Source organism: Paralichthys olivaceus, chromosome 12 (assembly GCF_024713975.1).
Source record: "Paralichthys olivaceus isolate ysfri-2021 chromosome 12, ASM2471397v2, whole genome shotgun sequence".
NCBI classification, from domain to species: Eukaryota; Metazoa; Chordata; class Actinopteri; order Pleuronectiformes; family Paralichthyidae; genus Paralichthys; species Paralichthys olivaceus.
The window spans coordinates 12665020-12679084 of NC_091104.1; the positions used below are offsets into that span (position 1 = coordinate 12665020).

The window sequence follows — 14065 nt, forward strand, 5'->3', positions numbered from 1 at the left end:
AAAATCTGGATCTAGTGAATTTAAATGTTGGGACCGGGTGGAAGTATACGCTTTGAGTGCCCTTCACTTACTTAATGGAACATGTGGGTCAGAGCATGTTGCAAACATCCATTAATTCTCTATTCCTGAGATCTAAAAACTTCCAAGGATTAACATTGAATTTTATAGCTGCACCAAGAACTGTGTGTTTCAGAATGTGAAGGGGAAAGTGGCTTTTATTTCAACATTCAACAGAGAACATGCTGCTTTGGTACAAGACGTGCACATACAGTACAGAACACAATTAACGCAGTCGTTTCACAAAAATATCTGTAATCATATCCTCCACCAACAAAGTCAGGCAAACCCAGAATATATACACATTAGTCTTAATACAGAAGTGTAAATAAAATCAAAGCCTGAAGTTGAACAAAAACGAGAACAGAAAAAAAGCCAAATTCACAGTGTGTACATTACTTGAACAACTCCAGAGCAGTTTGTGACTCTGCAGGCCCAGTGAAAACATGAAGATGTGCAGGAAGAGTAACAGCTTCTACAGTTGTAACATCTGTGTGGCACCACCTGCAGGCAGGTTGATGATTGCTTGTCTTTTACTTGTGTCTCAGTTGATATTTTAAACCTGCGAAGAGGTTTTCAGTAGTGCAACTGTTGACAGAATCCACACTGCACTGAGAGACACTGTGGGTGCCCTTTGTCCTGTAGGTTAACATGGAGAGGAGAGCAGACGGGTCTTTTTTGATTAAAAAGAAAAGAAGAAGCTAACAGAAAACAGAACCATTAGAAGAGAGATTTGGACTTAAATCGTTTAGTTTTTTTGGCAGAAGATTCAAAGTTAATGTCAAGTGACTTAGTCTCTAAGGGTTGAATGTCATAATGTTACAGGTTCATCAATTTACAGACAGAAGTAAATAATTAAAATCAAGTTCATGAGGAGTTGTATTTCTACTTGACTATTTCATTTCCTCTGGAGGTGTTTGATCAGTTTCATTTAGCTTACAGGTGGTAAGACTTTCAAAAAGATCACATAAGAAGCTTGATCAAGGACAGAAAATCTGCAGCTCCGAGTCTTATAGGGGCCTTTTCTCTGTCTCAGGTTAGTTTGTAGACATCACCCTCTTGTGGACAACATGGCGCCTGATAAACAACAAAACCTCCCATCACAGGAATTTTATACATAATTTTGTACTTTAAAATCCCTTTTACTTGACAAGTCACCACTTTTGCTGAACACAGATTCTTGCATTAGTGGTAAATACAACAAACACATTTGACTGAGTGTAAATTAAAAAGAATGTGACTGGCAAAAATGTAACCGTATGCTTAATGATGTCATACCATAAGGTGCTTTCTTTGGACTCAATACAATCTCCAAAACAACAAGATTATAACCTATAACCATCATTTTCCAACAATTAACCATTTTAAAGACATTATCGTAGACAAAGAACCAAAGTAAAAAGACGGTAGGTGACTAAAACGTTAGTTTCATAGGAAAGTTAAGCTACATAAACCGTTGTAATTTCAGAAAATGAATATCTACATAAATGTACATGTATAAGCTCTCTATGTTCTTGTAACCACTACAAAACAATGTAAAAATGCTGTGTTTCATATGAGGATAAAGAGTAATCGGGACTTATTGACCTGAACAAAATAGATGGAGAGAATATTAGACCAGTTGTTGATTTAAATTCCAGGTATTACTCGTTTTGACCTGAAAACAGCATCAATGACAGTGTTTCCTTGACTCAAAATATTTGGGACATCTGCAAGCACAACTCTGTAACTGTTGAGGTTCCTGACTCCTAAGACTCAACAAAATCCAAGGATGTTAAAAAAGAGGCCATATTTACAAGTGCGGATTTTATCTTAAAATACACTATATATTATTAAATACTCCATGGTCACTTTGCAGGAGCCCAGTGGACAGATGTTTAATCAGGATCAGTTCATGTTTGTTATTATGGAAACCAGCTGATGGATCAGACCTGCGAGGAGCTGAAAGTTCCATCTGTATTTGACGGATGAAACGTGGCTCACATGCTGGTCGTCTGTGCCTGTGGCTGCAGAGGCTGCAGCTGGACGGACTGTGGCTCAGGGTCCTGAATGCTGCACTCTTGTCCCTCGCGCATGTACATTAAAAATAGAGTCACGGTGGCAAACGTGGTGGCATTCACCGGAAACGCGCGGAGCAAAGTGGACGTGAGCCCACGTGTGAACACCCTCCACCCCTCCTTCTTCAAGCTCTGTCTCACACAGTCCACGATGCCGCTGTACTGGTTGACTCCGCCGACCCCGTCTGCCTGGAGGCGTGACTTGATCACGTCCACGGGATAGGTGGAGATCCAGGAAGCAATGCCTGACATTCCACCAGCGAACAGCAGCTTAGGGATCATGTACGGTTCTTCTGGCTCGCAGCCCAGGGCACGTGTCAACACGTCGTATGTGAGAAAATACACACCGAAACCAGGTGTTTCGCGCAGCAAGGTGGTCACCATGCCGCGGTTGATACCTCGGATTCCCTCCTTCCTGTAGATTCTCACCAGACAGTCGAGGGAGTTCTTGTACAGCTTCCTCTTAGACTTCTTCTCTCCAGTCCCCTGCATTTGCATGCGTGTCTTGGCCAGCTCCATCGGGCAGCAGATGACACACTGGATGGTTCCAGCTGAGGCTCCGGCCAGGAACTGGTTGAGCGGTGTGTCGCGGCCAAGCTTGCGCATGGCATTGCCCTGGACACCAAAGACGATGGCGTTGATGAAGGTCAGACCCATCATTGGTGAGCCGATGCCTTTGTACAGACCGAGCGTCTACAGACACAAAGACAAGTTACTGGGACCACCAACATTTAGAGTCAGATCAACACCTCTGCAGATCCATGCAGGTCAATCAAAATCACTGTTTGTGATCTTTCAAGTACACAAATTAGTAACTGATACTCATTTTGGTATAAAAGAGGTTTTAGTAAAATATTAGCAGCTGTTAAGGTGGAGTCAAATAACTCCAACCACTAGTGTCGTATTTATTCCAAATGCCCCCTCTGTATTTTTTACTCTTTATTTTGATTATATCTAGTTAAAATCACTTCCACACCGTTAGCTGCTAGCTTCAGCTGGTGTCCTTCATTGGAATGACATTATACATCGGCCAAGACGTGGAAAATGTATTGGTTTAGAAAATGACAGTACACTATTCTCGACTAAGCTGAATGTTTTGTATTCAGAGTGAAAACTAAGAGTGCTTTTGTTGCAGTTACAGTAACAGATGCTAGAAATTATGAATAAATCACTTCTCAAAGCCCTGATCCCTTAATCATCAAACTTTCAAGTTAACTTAAGAAACCATTCACAAATTTAAAAATGTGTATATTGTACCTGTGGGAGGAAGACAACCCGACACCTCCATGAGAAATCCAACAAGACCAAGCATACACCACTTAAATGGCACGACGTCCAAATCTTAATTTAGCCCACGCAGGAATAAGGTCCTCGCTGACCCTGACTAACAGACACACTGCCCCTCCCTTTCACCCCTCACATCCCATGTTAGGAACACTGGCTGGTGTCGAGCTGATGGGACAGTAACTGGACACTTTAATTAGTGCAGCCACCCCTCCCATAGTAGAGCACATGTTGGAAGCTGCAAACAGGTCTAAACGCAATCCAGGAAACAGACTGGTACGACATCCGGAGGCATTCACAAGGGGTATGATCTTACCGACTCCTGGCGTATGATGGACTGGAAGCAGTGATATGTTCCACGGTACAGAGGTTTGTCCACATTTTGAACTTGAAGCCGTACCTGTTGATGACAACGCTCGAGTTAGAGTCGTGCAACGGAGTACAGAGGCCTAAGAGACCGACAACAAGCCACATACATTTTTAACAAGGGAAACAAACAGGCAACAGTGTTTTGAAATGGTTTCAGTTTAGGGTTTAAAAAATAGGATGCTTAAAGGGGGGGGGTGCAATATGAAGAAGAACAAATGACGTTTAAAAAATAAATTATTTTCTGTTCTTTACATTTCTATTGCTCAAGACAGGACATTGGGTGAGAGAAGAAAGACCTGGACCATACTTACTAGGTCACATTTCCGTGGAGAGGTTGTTTATTTCTCTCTCTCATCTACAACACAGTGACACTGTTGCTGTTAAAGACAGCCGCCCCTGGCCCCCCCACACACACACATACACACCAGCTCAGGCAGAAATGATATTAAAAGCAAGGCATACAAGAGCTATGACCAAACCCTTCACCATCTTTGTGCATTTAGAAAGTGAAAGCTGCAGATTTGCACAATCATATGCTATATTTAAACATTTAAAATGTCCCTGCCTTTTTAAAACAAATCAAGTGAGTGAAAAACAGGGAATCCAAAATGATAATCTTTCTGTAATGTTTCTTTTTGACTTAAATAAAAAGCTTTAATGCCACCTTCTTTGAGGTGCAGTTAGTTGAAAGAGATGTCAGCATTGGATAAGGCACTAAAATCTATGGAGGACGCATGTTTAATAATAATAAAAATAGCTAAGTAACATGTATCTAATAAGAGGTTTTACTTTCTCTCTAAACTATAGAAATAGATTTGATCGTCATAAAGAAACAGAAATATAAACACAACTTAAAACACATTTACATGTACAGAATTTAACAGTTTAGTTCTACAAATATGTTTGTCCTGATGTTGCTATAGTGATCAGACGACTAATTCTTCTCGCTCAACTCTGGCACTCCTGTTGACTGTGTAACTTTAGGTGTAGCTTTAGGTGCTAATCCAGGCTGCCAACAGAGTGGGCGGACTTACAACATTTTGACAGCACAGCACTGGATCATGTCGTTGCCTAACAGAAGTAAATATTTAATACCCACCTTCACAGTGTCAAATGGATGTCCAACCAAAACACCAGCAGCACCTGAAGAACAGGGGACTCAATTTAAAAACATATTCAGACTGGAATGGCCCAAATTCCTCCGCCAAGACCCAACAGCCCCATTCAATTCAATCAAGCTGCACTAAATACACTCATAGATATCAGTTCCCTAAATTAAGCTCCTTGATTATTCTCTGGGGAAAAAAGCAAAGTGTTGAGAAATGCCTGAATCTGGCAAAGTTAAAGAATGTGGGGAAAAAAAACTTTCTGGATCTGCTGCAGATCCACAGTTTTCTGAGCCAGACCACGTCCTTCTACCACGTCTCATGGAAATCAGTTCAGTGGTTTTTTGTGTAATTTTGCTTTAAAAGATGAAAACATAACCTACTTAGTGGAAAGGAAAATATATATTCATAAATATTTACTTTTAATCTGATCTGCTATTATCCGTTTGACCTGATGATAGCACTACACCAGTACAATACATATCTAAAACCACACACGATGTCATGCGATTATCGAGCTGTCACAATGAAACATTGCAAAACAGTGAGGTTTGGTTTTGGGGAAGGAAAACATCTTATGATCATCTAGTGAACTGGATCATCTCGAAACCGCCGACAGCCCACCCATCATGGGACTAATCAGCTGGTCACTGTACGCAGGGATGAAAGCTCAGTGGACTGTCCTTGACCTTTTCCAGGGAGCCAGAACTCCAATACACTGCAACACAGTGTCCTGACCAATCTGAGAAAGAGTGTTATCAGGTCACATTAGCCCAGAATCATCAGAGGCATCTCTCCACACGTGAAGCTCCAATTCTTCATTGTATAATCTATCATGATGGCAGATTTTGAGGTATATATATATATATATATATATATTTATCAGTTAAATGAAGTTAAATGTCAGCTTTGTAATCCATCTCATCCACATGTTTACAATCTTGTGCACTCATACCTCTGCGATCTGGTTAATCATACTGAATATATACTATCACAACCTGGGTTTGAGTAGCATACTCTAGTTTTGGTTTGGGATGATGTGGCCTTGAGCAAAGACAAAACAGGTGACAAGTTTCCCAAAGGGTTTGAGATTAAACTGGAAACCACCATTCAAACAGGAAGACACTGACTCCTTCTCCTTTCCAGAGTGATTTAACGAAACAGGTGATAACTATGAAAACAATGATGCAACAGTTTGATCTTGTTATAAGTTTTTTAACACCCAAAAACTTTTTTCCAAATATTTTCTGCGGAAGTGAACGTGGCTAACACACACGCGTTCCTGCAGGTTTCATTCATGCAGAGAAAACCCCTCCCTGTGTGAGGTGAGGAGTTTAACTTCAACTCTCTGATCCTGGTTCTTCAGACCTGCTGCTAACACCCACACTCCACTAACCCGACGTGTTTCTTCGTTTCTGTTACAACGATCGATCGGTTCAGATCACAACTCACTGACTTGGGTGGAAAAATACAGGAGGCAGCTAATGCTAATGCTACCTCCAATCTGTTAACCCGGGGCTGCTGCTAACGTGGCTAACGACTTACCTCCCAAGCAGCCCGCGGCGAAGTCCAATGCCATTCCCCCCCAAGAGACACCCTCACGGCCGGTACGGGTCGAGCTAACTCGGCGGTGGACAACCTGTGGCTCGGTTCACCCGCAGAGGGAAGTCTTGATTTCAGACTGATGCGGTTTTTTTTTGAAAGACAAACCCCCGGCTTGTGTTCGAGCCGAGCTGGTACCCTCCCTCTCTTTTTCTCTTTGGGTTACGGACGTTGTTGGTGCCAAGCAGGCGGAAGATAGAGGGTCTCCGTCGGCTGCGGATTATCACCCGGACTCGGAGCTTCGGAGCAGGCTAACCGGTTTGTAACTCTCCGCTGATGTGTCGCGCTCTGTCTCCCACTGCTCAAGCTCTTTTCTATTTCTGTACCCGCCGCGGTGGAGGCGGGGGCTCCCGGTGAAAAAGAAGGAGCGTGTTCGGCTTTTTTAAAGAAGCCCAATCGGGACACTCGGAGGAAGACAACACCCAGCGGCGGCTGTCCGCCCCCCGCGCCCATTGGCTGCTGCAGCCGGGCAGAGCCGCGGAGGACTCGGCCGGTGCCGATCGTCAAAATCAACAGTGTTATCGCGGTGGTCGTCATCGGCATGTGTCACTGTCTCACTGTCCAACCGAGAGACCGACTTCGCTTTCCATGGCACAGAGTTGTGCCAAGTTCAGGTCACAACACCAGGGACCCCTGTGCAGAGTGGTGCAATTCACTGAACACCTTTTAAAACCAAGTTGGAGGAGAGATCATTTGATAAAGAGGTTTTTATTGAACTGGATCACAAGTGAAGTGAGAGACCACCCAGGGCCTCCTGAGGATCCAGGTTTACTCCACATCACTAAGGTCGAATTTGATAGATTGATTCATTTCTTTATTTCACACGATATAAATATAAAATGCACAAATGGAATGTAAAGATATCTGTGGTAAAACAGTCGTTTGCATCCATAGGTGATAAAGAAGCAGTGGTGGAGTAGGTACTCTAACATTTTACTGAAGTAAAAGTACAAATAAATAGACAATGAACAAAATAAAAGTATCACAATCACGTTTCTACTTGAGTAAAATTAACTACTTTCCTTTAAAATGTACTTTAAGCATTAAAAGTAGAAGTACTTGCAGATCGTAGCCTATTCCCTAATCATTAAGGAATTAATTCCATATGAGCCTTCCTCTCCTAAAGTCTACTGTTATAAAAGAAAATGAAAATACTGAGCAAAAGTGCTGCTGGATAAAATGACAGTATTGATAATGACTGTGAGTACCCATGTTTACAGGGGCATTGCTTTTGACCAACTCTCAAAATAGGGAACTTGTGCCATAGTTTTTCAGATTCTTAGAATTATCTAAATTTTATTATGTAGATTTTCAAGATGCGGGATTATCCTATTTTATGTATTGTAAGGTATCTAATAAAAAGGATTTAAAAGCAAAAGAAAACTTTGTAATTAAGTATTTTGACTAATTTCATTTGAATATCCCCTTAAATCCATTTCGTGTGAGTGCTATGGCTTTAATGGTTTTACATACAAAGAGCAGAAGAGATCAATAACTCAATGTAATGCTGGTTGAAAGTGTGATATCATGGAGCCAATAAAGTGCAATAAGGAAAAAAGACCTTATTCAGCCACATTGATAGTTACTATAGTTACCTGCACCATAGAGGTTATTTTTTCACCACTGTCCACTTGTTTGTTAGTTACAAAATAAAAAAAATCTACTCAACTGATTTACATGAAATTTTGTGGAGGTGTGGAGCATTACCCCCCCAAGGAAGACTCCATTATATTTTGGTCATGCCTCTCAATAATGGGATGCCATTTATTCTTGGATCTGTATGGATAAAAATAGGCCTACTTATGTGACTGATGTGTGCAATTTGGTACAGTTTGATTGAATTCAAAGTCCAAACCCTTGTTTCAGAGGTATGTGCTCTACTGAGGGCCGTGTTTCGATTTTGACAGGGTTTTTTCCAAAATGTTTCAAAAACAATCATTTGGCAAACAAGCTGGTCAATATTGTGACATTTTTTCGTTGAAGCTGTGCTGATATAGATGAATGATTTTCCTGACGATGACTCGTTGGGGTAATCTGCTGGCTAAATGACTCTGTAATTAAAACTAAATTGGTATTTGTGTTATCAACCTAAAACCGTTGCCTTACACCTGCCGTAGCCATGGTGACATGAGGCTGCAAAGAGACTTTAATATGTGTCTGCTTTAAATGACTGGAGGACAATTTCCAACAATCATGTGCACACTAAAAACCTGTTCAGTATAATTTGTAGTAATCCTAGAAATTGTTTTTATTGCATATTTATTCTGACTTCTTGTCTTTGTTTTTCAAGTGGATTCATTCTCAGATGCTTTCGTTCCTTCTTTTCTTTTTCTCAGGTTTTACTTGTGTCCTCAGCTTTTGGAGCTTCCAGCAGAAGGCCTTGAACTAAAGTACTCTGGGCCCATCCACTGTCTGTGCACCATGTAGAAGCTGTTCCTCTACACAGGAGCTCAGGTACCAACCTTTCACACTAGCTGTCATATCATCTGTAAACAGCTGTCAGGTCCAAAGACTGACCTGACCTGGTCAATCCAAACACACCTGTGCAGCAACTGTATCACTAAATACATGTTTTAATATATTTGATGTTTGGGATATAGTGGGAAAAATTGGTACTTTCAATGTACGACCATAGAAATAGAAAGAAAACTAGAATCACCACCTTGTGTTTGTACGCCTCACAATATCCCCTTGTGTTCCTGAGTTATGGTGTTAAATATTGATTTTGTAAAACATTATGATGTCACAGTGACAATTTAACCACTGGTCTTTTGGACCTTTGAACACCTACATCTCATCAGGTCTTTCTTCTGTCCAAGTGGACATTTGTCCCAGATGTTATGAAATTCCCTCTGAGCATTACTGAAACATTCCTTTCATCTGATGGTTGAAATCATAAATATCAACTAGCTTTCAAAAGAGAGAGTTTCTGTTGAAGTGCAGTTTAATGTTGAGTCAATGAAAAGGTTTGACTGAAGTCACTTTTGCTTTTGTTCTCTCTGAGGAGAGATGGAGACTTACTGGTATGTGCTCTAACTCATAAGAGATTAACTCTTCGTAATCTTTATTATCATCTTTGATGACACACCTTTTTTCATACTCACAGTGATGACAGCTATTGTTCTGAATCTATTTTCATCCCGAATGAAATACTTGCCATGATGAAAAGTGGGTGTGTAGCTGTGTTATTGTAGATCACAATGCAGATTTTGCCACAACAACATTTGTACTTCACTTTAATCATCTTCCATTCAAACTGATTTCAATGCGAGGAGCAGGACTCGCGTGATGTTACAGCAGCACCGAAAATACAAACACTTCATGAACATTAACAAGTGGCATAACGTTTAGCATGAAGCTGTGGACAATGCCATGCTTAGTTTTAACACAGAGGACATCATCTCCAGTAATTTACATTTACACTTTTTCTCCAGTTCTGATGCAAACTATGAGCAAATGTCCACCTTCCATTTAGTAATGATGTGGATTTTAAATGGGCAACAGATGGATGCATTATTTGTTCTTGTCTTGAGATTCATAGGATGAAGATCCCTGACATTTCGGAAGCTAACCCAGGCTAGAAGTTAAAATTTAAAGGTCTCGGAGTCATGAACTGCTTGACTGTCTCATCTGTGACTTGTTTGCGTCTCTCTTGGTGCTGCGTGATCATTGGCTGTAGGGTCTCAATCAAAATCTTCTTCAGTTCTCCCGTGAGAAGATTTCCACTTGTGTAGTCCTGCAGCGAGAGGAGATGGGGTGAGTGTGCAGAAAAGAAGTAAAAGAGGAGGATGAATGAGCAGAGAGTAATGATTAACAAGATGAAGGGTTAAATGAAAGACAGAGAGCTTGTTGTACAAAGAAGAGGGAAAACAAATCACAGAAAAGAGTGTGATTAGCAAAGGAAGTGAAATTCTCTCCCCCCTCACCTGTCGGATCTTCTCCAGTTGCTCATCATCCTCCAGGAAGAAGGTCAAGTACATGAAGGAGACGTCTACCTCTGCGTTTCCACCGTACTTCCTGTGCTCTTCCACTGTGTCTTTCCCTCCGGAGAACGCATGTTTGTTGATCTGTGAGTAAAATGTACACAGGTCAGATCAGGAAATTATCAACTATAGGCCATAATCATCTGACTGATAACTATAGACTTGTAATAACTACTAACAGCAGCACCTTGTTTTTGATCTGCTTGGGTGTGTCCGTGAGGAAGATGGAGGAGTTGGCATCACTGGCGCTCATCTTGGTCTGCGCGCCCTGCAGGGCTGGGAAGAAGGTGGAGTGCAGCAGAGCTGGTTTGGGATAGCCGATCCTTGGCGCTACGTCACGGGTCATCCTGAAGTAAGGGTCCTGCATGAGAGAGAGAGGACGGGTCCAAACACATCATGTCATTGTAAACCATGAATGTCAGTAAAGCTGCCTTTAGACATCCTCTGAGATGCTCTGGACGTTCTCCTGCCTTCCCCCTAGTAAAAACACATCTGAGCTCAGAATCTCTTCCTGAGTGGTTATGAGGGAAAGGCAAACTCCGGAAAATGTCCAGACCCAATTGTGAGGACATTCTCCAGAGTTCATGTCTGAAAATGGCTCAAGTATTACTATCACGTATTAGTGCAATGCTGTTCTGACCTGGTCGATGGCACAAGGGATGAGACACTGAACGTCCTTTCTGCCTCCAAAGATCTGTGGGAACGAGTTACTGAACGACGGGGCTGCCTGGATGGCCGGGAAGCTGATTTTTCCTGGATGGATACAAAATTATAAACATAATTTAAAATGAACAAAGAATTCTTACAATCACACTTCAGAATCAGGACAGAATGAAGTTAAAACCAACTAGTTATGATTAAATCATTAAACAAAATATAATTCATTTATCTGTAACAAACAAAATTATCATTTCACTTTAATATGGGAACATGAAGCTACAAGACAGAATGGAAACTGTGATCCCTGAATTAAACAGTTTATTACATGTCACTTCCTCTTTCCAAAGGGATGTGAGAATATTTGAATGACTGTTCAAAGTCATATGGTTGGTTTTTCTTAAGCCACTTTTCAGTTGTCTTACCAATGCAGTCACTGTCAGTGAAGCCAAAGATGCCTTTGACCTGGTTAAATGTAACATGCTTCTGGATCTTAACCACGTTCCTGTAGAAATCGGGTGAGGCACTGTGGAAAAGAAATTGAAATTAACAGATTACAAACAAAAAACACTTTAATTAGACATTGTTTGCTCACTCAGGTTACATGAACAAGTAAGAGGGATCTTTAATGGCTAAACATTCATCCTAAAAAGCCTCAGCAGCAAAGTCAGCCAGAAAGTAATGTGAGATTGTATCCTGTCACATTTTACCCCATGTATTCAAGGTCAGAGAAGATGAATGTCTTGTTGACATCAAAACCACAGGCGATTATGTCCTTAGCGTTCTCCACAGCGAAGCGGTGGCAGTCTTCCAGTGTTAGATCCTTCCACAGATACTTTTCATCATCAGTGAGCTGGATCACCAGCGGGATGTCAAATACATCCTGAAGCCACCTGGAACAAGGGAGAAGCCATCAGTAAAAAATCTGGTGCAAAATAGTGAAGGACTAAAATGAGGATTTGGGAGAAGAGAACTCACTTGGTGAAGATGAAGGGGATAAGATGGCCGACATGCATGGCTTCAGAGGACGGACCTCTACCGGTGTAAAGGTAGAAGGACTTTTGTTTCTCATAAGCATCCAGCACCTGATGCATGTCTCTGCCAAAAAACAGCAATAAGAGGAAAGTGATTTATCGATGAGTCGTTTTCCCACTAACTCTCTTTATTCTGACACCATCTGATTAACTATACAAGAAGACCTGAACGATAATGTGAAGGTTTAGGTTCAGAATCAATACATCCAAGCCTGTACTGGGATTAAATATTTACCAGTTCCTAAAAAACTGACCTGTGTGAGAAGAAGATTCCTCTTCTTAGAAAGCGGTGAGGTTTCTGTCCAGAGACTTTTTCTACTCTGTCCACCAGGTCCTTTTCAATTTTACTGCTGCCAAACCTCACTAAAGACAGACATGGCACAGTGTGAATTATTCATATTCAGCTCTTTAGGTGAGAGCCACACCAAAAATTCTCACCTATGAGTTTGTCGTAGTCTACCCCCTTAGCGTTGGTGGTGGAAACGTTCCACGGGTCAACTGTGTCGTCGCCGCCACCGTCCCCATCTGCTGCTGGCCCATTGTCAGTGACGGCAGAGTTTTCTGAGGGCGGACATCCTGCTTTGTAATCCTGACCCGTCGTCTGTTTGTAGTCCACTTTCAACTTTAGCAGCATCTGGACAGCAGCATCGATTTCAGCCTGGAGAACACAAACACACTGCAGTCAGAAGAACCCAACGAATAAAAGCAGCAAAGCCCAACAGAATCAAATATCTCTTTAAAAGGACCAGTTCACCCACCCCCACTTCCAAACCTATTGCAGTGAATATTAACTGAACTATAATTTGTGGAGTAGTCAAGGAAAATCCTAATTACTACAATTGCAAGTACTAGATGTGTTTTTTTTTTACTTTGTTTTCATTTCATGTCAGATCATCACAATTTTAGGCTACACCATCCCAGATCTCCGTTAATACAGATCATGGAGAAGTGGTCTTCATATCATTTACAGATCTTTTCCAGCTCCATATCTATAAACTGAAATTTTATTGCACAAAAAACTCTATTTTAAAAATGGGTTTCACCAAAGTTGGTTTATAATGTCATCAGGACCCCAGAAACTTTGTTCTTTGGTTTTTGGGTCGTTGCTGAGATAAGACTTGAAGAGTCACACATCACTAACTCATTAGAATGTTGTTGAACAGCAGTCAGTGATCGGTGCATGGTCAGACACATACACACCATCACACTAGAAATACAACATGTGTGGGATCATCCTTTTTTTTACCCACAGGTTAATTCTGTTTATTTTACTTACTTTCTCAGCTTTGGCTGTTTTCAAGGCTCTGACTTGTTCTCCTTGAGCTGTCAGTTTCTCGTACAGCTCCATTGGACTGTCTGTCATCTTCTGCTCACTGTCCGAGGGGTCGCATGAAATGATCAGTGAAGTAAAACAGACACATTTGAAAAGCACACAGATCCAGGTGTAAGGTTTTCACTGAGACTGAGTGTGAGAAGACTCACACAGCTGCTAACTTTAGCTACCCAGCAGCTAAGCGCTTAGTATCTACATTTACATTTATCTTATCGCGATAGTTCCCATAAACGACACAGCGAGAGAAACTCTTGTAGCTTATTGGGTGGCTGACGTAACAGTAAATAAAATCCTACCGTGAAATCAACTCCACACAGACTGACTGACAGCTTGCATCAGCCTGACTGAGGTAGTACTCGGATCAAATTCTTCCCGAGAAACCCAGGCTCCCTCAATGGTTCCGCTATGGATTTGACTGACCCAAAAAACAAACAAACGCCACTTCAAAAGTTGCGTTAATTACAAATTGGACTTCTCATATTTTATCATATTCCCTTCAGATGAAACCAAACAGTTAGAATCCCACGTGAGTAAAGCTGATGTTACGTGTCAGAAGTGAGGGACAGTTATTGTGTTCCTACCG

At 41.4% G+C, this 14065-nt stretch overlaps 2 protein-coding genes and 1 long non-coding RNA gene across 3 annotated transcripts; 1 reads left to right on the forward strand and 2 right to left on the reverse strand.

Annotated features, from left to right (window-relative positions):
• Nucleotides 1-197: 197 nt before the first annotated feature.
• slc25a29l (solute carrier family 25 member 29-like) lies at nucleotides 198-6990 on the reverse strand. Its single transcript, XM_020085148.2, has 4 exons — nucleotides 6419-6990; nucleotides 4867-4910; nucleotides 3715-3798; nucleotides 198-2807 (listed from the first exon to the last, which is right to left on the reverse strand). Exons 1-4 carry the CDS (start codon nucleotides 6450-6452, stop codon nucleotides 2037-2039), a joined length of 933 nt encoding a protein of 310 aa, XP_019940707.1. The 5' UTR covers nucleotides 6453-6990; the 3' UTR covers nucleotides 198-2036.
• Nucleotides 6040-11449, forward strand: LOC138412338 (uncharacterized). The gene is made up of 2 exons (XR_011244777.1): nucleotides 6040-7261; nucleotides 8812-11449. It is a non-coding gene; the product is annotated as an uncharacterized lncRNA (long non-coding RNA).
• Nucleotides 9695-14056, reverse strand: wars1 (tryptophanyl-tRNA synthetase 1). The gene is made up of 11 exons (XM_020085270.2): nucleotides 13779-14056; nucleotides 13426-13522; nucleotides 12588-12807; nucleotides 12404-12512; nucleotides 12094-12213; nucleotides 11826-12008; nucleotides 11541-11641; nucleotides 11099-11211; nucleotides 10646-10819; nucleotides 10402-10542; nucleotides 9695-10211 (listed from the first exon to the last, which is right to left on the reverse strand). Exons 2-11 carry the CDS (start codon nucleotides 13510-13512, stop codon nucleotides 10053-10055), a joined length of 1407 nt encoding a protein of 468 aa, XP_019940829.1. The 5' UTR covers nucleotides 13513-13522; nucleotides 13779-14056; the 3' UTR covers nucleotides 9695-10052.
• Nucleotides 14057-14065: the final 9 nt, after the last annotated feature.

Bases quoted from the DNA above. Each gene is read 5' to 3' on its own strand.
- slc25a29l (XM_020085148.2), bottom strand. From the start codon at position 6,452: ATGGCATTGGACTTCGCCGCGGGCTGCTTGGGAG. The intron at 4,911-6,418 runs GTAAGTCGTTAG...CCTGTTCTTCAG, and splicing joins CGCCGCGGGCTGCTTGGGAG to GTGCTGCTGGTGTTTTGGTT. The intron at 3,799-4,866 runs GTGGGTATTAAA...TGTCATCAACAG, and splicing joins ATCCATTTGACACTGTGAAG to GTACGGCTTCAAGTTCAAAA.
- wars1 (XM_020085270.2), bottom strand. From the start codon at position 13,512: ATGACAGACAGTCCAATGGAGCTGTACGAGAAACTGACAGCTCAAGGA. The intron at 12,513-12,587 runs GTGAGAATTTTT...GTCTGTCTTTAG, and splicing joins AGACTACGACAAACTCATAG to TGAGGTTTGGCAGCAGTAAA. The intron at 12,009-12,093 runs GTGAGTTCTCTT...CCCTTGTTCCAG, and splicing joins ATCCCCTTCATCTTCACCAA to GTGGCTTCAGGATGTATTTG.